This window comes from Podarcis gaigeae (assembly GCF_964106915.1).
Source record: "Podarcis gaigeae genome assembly, chromosome: 1".
Lineage (NCBI taxonomy): Eukaryota > Metazoa > Chordata > Lepidosauria > Squamata > Lacertidae > Podarcis > Podarcis gaigeae.
The window spans coordinates 118,107,432-118,113,431 of record NC_139678.1 but is presented as its reverse complement, the minus strand read 5'-3'; the positions used below and the strand labels follow the sequence as shown (position 1 = coordinate 118,113,431).

Here is a 6,000-nt window from a genome sequence, read left to right as displayed (position 1 = left end):
GTTGGGAAAGATGGAGGGCACAAGGAGAAGGGGGCGACAGAGGACGAGATGGTTGGATAGTGTTTTCGAGGTTACCAGCATGAGTTTGACCAAACTGCGGGAGGCAGTGGAGGACAGAGGTGCCTGGAGTTCTCTGGTCCATGGGGTCACGAAGTCGGACACGACTAAATGACTAAACAACAAGTATTGTATATTGTGTGTTTTGCGTGATGTCAGGCTGCCCTGTAAAATTTTAAAAGGACAAACGTAAAATGCAGACCATTCCTTTTTTTTGCATGCTTAGAAGGTAGAATGTTCAATGTAACAAACTTAAAAGTTGCATATTTAACAAATGTTTAGGTTTTTAGTTTGGGTGTTTTTTTTAAATTTTGTGTTCTTTGTGAATTTGCTTATTGTGCTGTTTTTAATGGTGCTTAGTAGAATAAATGCATTGGTGAGGCAAACATAGTGCCAACAGGAGGTAAATTTCCAGTTGTATGTGTCATGCAGCATTTGAAGGGACCGTGTCCTTTGCTCAAAATGAAATAAAAAACCAGTAAAAAATATATATATCCTGTATGCACGAGCATTACACGTGTACGCCCACCCAGCTTGCCAGAAACCGGGGACATATGAGCAACGAGAGTGGGGGCGTTTTCTCTCCGTCGTCTTAGTTTAACGCTTCTTGTCTCTGTTGGCGCCTTTTGCCGCTGCTTGTCAAGACCGCTTCTCCTCGCAGGTGGGAACCATTTCGCCCCGCCCCTCCGTTCCCACCCGGCCCCCTTTTCCAGGCGGCCCGGAGGCTTGACAAAGCGGCGCTTGCTGCGCGTTGCTATGGTGACGTCGCGGCCTGCCTGCGGCCTGTGGACGCTCCGTCGGCGCTGGCAGTGGAGCGTCCTTTGCGTTGCCCCAGTCAGTTGAACGAGCCCAGGTAGCTCGGCCGCGCCATGAACAGGTAGCCTAGCACCAGCACTGCTTTTTTGTTTTGCGTCGAGGGGGTTTTGATGATATGGCGCAGCGCGGCTCTAGAGTCTAACCCTCTCCTTCTTCTTCCCTCCGCCCCCTATCTAGGTTTAATATTGTCTTGGGCCAGGGGATACCCAGGCCGACAGCCCCCAAGGTAGGAGACCCCACCCCACCCCACGTATTTAAAGGTCCCCTTCCTTTTTAACCTGTAGCCCTTAATACAAGCTGCAATAATAGTAGTAGTAATAATAATTGACAACGACGACAATGCAGTTCAGTGGGAAAGCTGGCTACTGTACCACCACCACCAAGGAAAATGCTGTGTTTTTAGTTATTGTAGCAGCAACAACAACAACAAATTCTTGACAACAACGACAATGCAATTCAGTGGTAAAGCTGGCTGCTGCTGCACCACCACCGCCAAAGAAAACGCCATGTTGTTAATAATAATAACAACAACAACAACAACAACAACAATAATTTATTATTTATACCCCGCCCATCTGACTGGGTTTCCCCAGCCACTCTGGGTGGCTTCCAACAAATACTAAAATACAGTAACCTATTAAACATTAAAAGCTTCCCTAAACAGGGCTGGGGAAACCCGCCCTGTTTTTAATTATTGTAGCAATAACAACAACAACAACAAATTATTGACAACAACGACAATGCAATTCAGTGGGGGAAATGGCTGCTGCTGCACCAACACTGCCAAGAAAACATAGCTGTCAACTTTTCCCTTTTCTTGCGAGGAATCCTATTCGGAATAAGAGAATTTCCCTTAAAAATGAAAAATTGACGGCTATGCAAGGAAAATGCCATTTTTAATTATTGTAACAACAACAACAAATTATTGACAACAACAACAATGCAATTCAGCACCGCCACCGCCAAGGAAAATGCAGTGTTTTTTAATTATTGTAGCAACAAGCAGAATAAATTCAGCAAGTGCCGCCCTCCTCTCTGTTGGCAGCACCGCCATGCTGAGGAGTTCTTCCCGCTGCCTGTTCACGTTCTTCCTGTTAGAAGCACAGCAGCCCTTGAAGCGATGAACAAAAGAAATATCGAGATGTCTAGTGCAGCCTTTTTCAACGTTGGGCCCCCTGATATTGTTGGACTACAAATCCCATCATCCGTAGCCAGACAGGACAGCAGGCAGGGGTGGTGGGAGCGGCGGTCCAACAATGCCTGGGGACCCAAGGTTGAGAAAGGCTGGTCTAGTGGATCTGGTGTGTAAAACCTCCCTGTCCAGGGAAGCTTTTAGTGTGTAATGTTGTATTGTGCTTTTACTATTTTTTTGTTGGGAGCTGCCCAGAGTGGCTGCAGCAACCCAGTCAAATGGGTGGCATATACATATATTGTTGTTGTTGTTATTCCAGAATAGGCACCCCTGGGTGTGGGCAGCTGCAGCTCTAGCTCCAGTGAAGGCTTGGTACCACTAACACATCTTTTTTTTTTTCCTACACAATTGCTAATAAAATCAGTTTATTTGACAGTTGAAGGTGGTAATGGGAAATAATCTCTTCGCAATCTCATTCATTTTAATATTTGAGATTGAAAAACAGACTTAATTAGTTGTGTATGCTGAGGGGGGCTGCGTGGAAATTCTGTTAGTGGTTATGGATTTGGAATCCAGGACTTAGGGATAATGGCCAAACCTTCTGCAGTCAAAAGGAAGTGATATGTTTGTGGTGATATTAAGCATATACACATTTATTGATTTACTAGACTTGCATACTATTCCATAACAGAATACCCTTAGTGGTGCCTGTTTCGCATTCTCCCCCACCCTATTCAAATGTTGGCTGTGGGGCCGCATGAGTCATTAATCAAAGGTTGGTTATGATCTACAAAGCAGTTAAGTTGGCTTGTTCCCATTTGAAATCAAGCCAGGCTTGCTGAATTCAGTTTGCCAACTTAAATGGATTTCAGATTATGTATATGATGATTAGCAGAGGCTCTAGTGTCCTGTAGAAATAACAGCTGTTGCACACGTGATGGGCACCGTATTATATACTACACAAATTTAAATCTGAACACACTGTACTGAGAGAGGAAGGCTTACAGCCAAGAGTTCTGATCTTATGGCTTACCTGTTGATGTGACAATAGAGCTGGGGAAGATCAGTGTGGTGTAGTGGTTAAGAGCGATAGACTCGTAATCTGGTGAACCGGGTTCGCATCTCCGCTCCTCCACATGCAGCTGCTGGGTGACCTTAGGCTAGTCACACTTCTCTGAAGTCTCTCAGCCCCACTCACCTCACAGAGTGTTTGTTGTGGGGGAGGAAGAGAAAGGAGAATGTTAGCCGCTTTGAGACTCCTTCGGGTAGTGATAAAGTGGGATATCAAATCCAAACTATTAATGAGGTTACTTCTACTTTGAATGCAAAGTGGAGTCTGATTTCCTGAAGAACATCCTGACCCATGCAGAGCGATGTGACACTAAGTGGATCCTAGAATTATCTTTCCCTGAATATATGCTAATTCCCCAGAGAGGTAGCATTCACAAAAGCTGTTTCGGCTGTTACTACAAAAATTATGCCTCTGCAGTTACATGCTATACCTTAATTGAGGTGCTTACATGAGTGCTGCATGGTATACATTCACATAGCATACAATAGAGCGCTGCATAGTATATATTCGCAAAGCAGATATATCAGTGGAGCCATACATCAAAAGTAAATGTTTTTCTCTTCCATTGTTTTAGATGTAAACATTTTATCTTATAACACATAAGTTTTACCCTTTAAAAGTTGTGCAGAATTATTTCCCTATGTTTTAAATAGAATATTAAGCATTATTGCTGTTTGAGGTTTCCAATATATCTGTTATATATCAGATACACACACACACACACAAAAGTTGGGATATAGGTGATCAATCATATTTTCTTTGCTTAAGCCAGGGGTCAGCAACCTTTTTCATCCGTGGGCCGGTCCACCGTCCCTCAGACCATGTGGTGGGCCGGACTATATATTTTGGTGGGAAATGAATGAATTCCTATGTCCCACAAATAACCCAGAGATACATTTTAAATAAAAGCACACATTCTACTCATGTAAAAACACCAGGCAGGCCCTACAAATAACCCAGAGATGCATTTTAAATAAAAGTACACTTTCTACTCACATAAAAACATGCTGATTCCCAGACCGTCAGCAGGCCAGATTGAGAAGGCGATTGGGTCGTATCCGGCACACGGGCCTTAGGTTGCCTACCCCTGGCATAAGCAAACACTTTCACACTAGAAATGGCACAAATTGCATTATTGAAGAAGTGCAACATACATTATAGCCTAGTTACTGCTATGTTCACCCACATTTTATGCTAGCTATGTTAATTATATGGAAATTAAATATGGAAATTAACAACTGTCTGTCACTTGTGTTTCCATGGCAGCCTACAATGCTGAACAAGTAGGCCATTTCTGGTTATGATTCTTTCTTTCTTAAAAATGATAAAGCTGTTGAAATTTAGGAATTTGAAGGTAAGGACAAGAAACTTGTGCACAATCCTGGAGCATGCAAGGCAGCCAGTGTTGGAATTTCAAGAAAGACTTTCCATGGTCTGATGAACAAAATGATTTTGAAAGCAGAGCAATTGGTAGAAGCAGAGGGCCAAAGTGAGATAATGAAAGACCAAAGAGGAGAAAACTGTAGTAGTGAAGGCAAAAAAATATATTGCCAGCTTGATGTGACTCAGTGTTCTGTCAAAGAGGCAGATAGAAAGGACTATGTTTTTGTAATGCTGTAAAGAGAGAATTGACCTGGTATTGTGATGGCCTAAATTGTGTGTCAAGGAAGGAAGGAAGTCAAAGATAAAACCAAGGATTTTAACTGAAATCATTTGACATTAGGATGACATGTATTCCATATTCTTATGTCTTTTTCTGTTCAACCAGTAATTATCTGTATAGAGTAAGTGTAATGTCAGCACTTCAGCATCAGTTACATTTTTTCACAATTCTGTTGATTGTAACCTTATCTTAAAAATCGGTATATATTCTATACTGAAATTATTTGGTTCCAACTGTCTGTTGAAACTCTTTTAGTATGCTGAGTAAGGCAGCATTAAGGGAGTGAATCTAGCAGACTTTACCCGTTGCAATCACACACAGAGTGATGCTTGTAGGTAAGAAAAATAAAAAAGGACTTTATGGTATGAAATACGTGCTTGGATAGAAGAGTTCCTAATTCTAGTCTAACTAGTCTGTAGTAGAACAAGGCAGCTGTGGTGGCTCCTTTTTCCCTTGGAGGATGGTTCCAGCATGATGTTTCATTTTGAGGTTTAAGAGAGAAGTGAAAGTAACAGGAAGTTGTAAAACAGAGCCAAACTGAGAATATCAGTCTAAATGTAACGTCAAAAGAGAAGAAGGGAGCTCAGGAAATCTGGAGGTCCCTAACCCTTTCTGTCTTAAACCATGCCAAACCCTTCTTCTGCATGCTGAGTTGCACCCAAATTTCCAACACTCCCCAATTGACATTTAGAAACAAAAAATATAATATTGTTTCAGATGCAAGGTGTTGTTAACAACCGTGTGGCTGGGGGTGGGGAGGAGATTAGGAGTCAGGTCTTTTTGATACCTGAAGAACTCACAATTTGCAGAGAAAGGCATTCATCACTACAGTAGTGGCCAAAATTGTGGAAACCTTTTGGGAAAAGTGTATTTCCAAGGTTTGATGGCTCATAACACACACACCCTTTTTAGTAACACCATAAAATGATATATCAATAGAAAGATAATTTAAATGAGAATGTAAGGCAACAACATTTGTTCAGTTATCTGTATTCTATCAAACGTTATAGCCAAATAACCAGAAAAATGAAGCACAACTTGCTTAGGTTGATATGCAGTAGTTTCCCTTCATTTGAATGTAGCCAAAGAGCATGAGTGTTTAGAGAGCCAATCAGGTGTTCTGAGCCAACAAAGCTCAGAAAAACACTTTTTTTCCAAAAGGTTTCCACAATTTTGGCCGCTAGTGTACTTTGGTGTGTCTTTTTATATATTTCTCCCTTTTGTGAATGCTCCCTACTTAGTTTCAGTAAAATGTCAACT

At 41.9% G+C, this 6,000-nt stretch overlaps 1 protein-coding gene across 3 annotated transcripts in view; it reads left to right on the top strand.

Moving 5' to 3' along the window:
• Positions 1–788: 788 nt before the first annotated feature.
• The window catches only part of ERICH2 (glutamate rich 2), a 30,358-nt gene continuing 25,146 nt past the window's right edge, over positions 789–6,000 (top strand). Inside the window, exons 1-2 of one of the 3 annotated variants that reach the window (XM_083714186.1) lie at positions 789–934; positions 1,051–1,099. In XM_083714186.1, the coding sequence (XP_083570312.1) occupies positions 927–934; positions 1,051–1,099 (57 nt within the window). In that variant the 5' untranslated portion in view covers positions 789–926. The remainder of the gene's footprint in view (positions 935–1,050; positions 1,100–6,000) is intronic. The other 2 variants (XM_083714188.1, XM_083714187.1) reach the window with 2 other exon arrangements.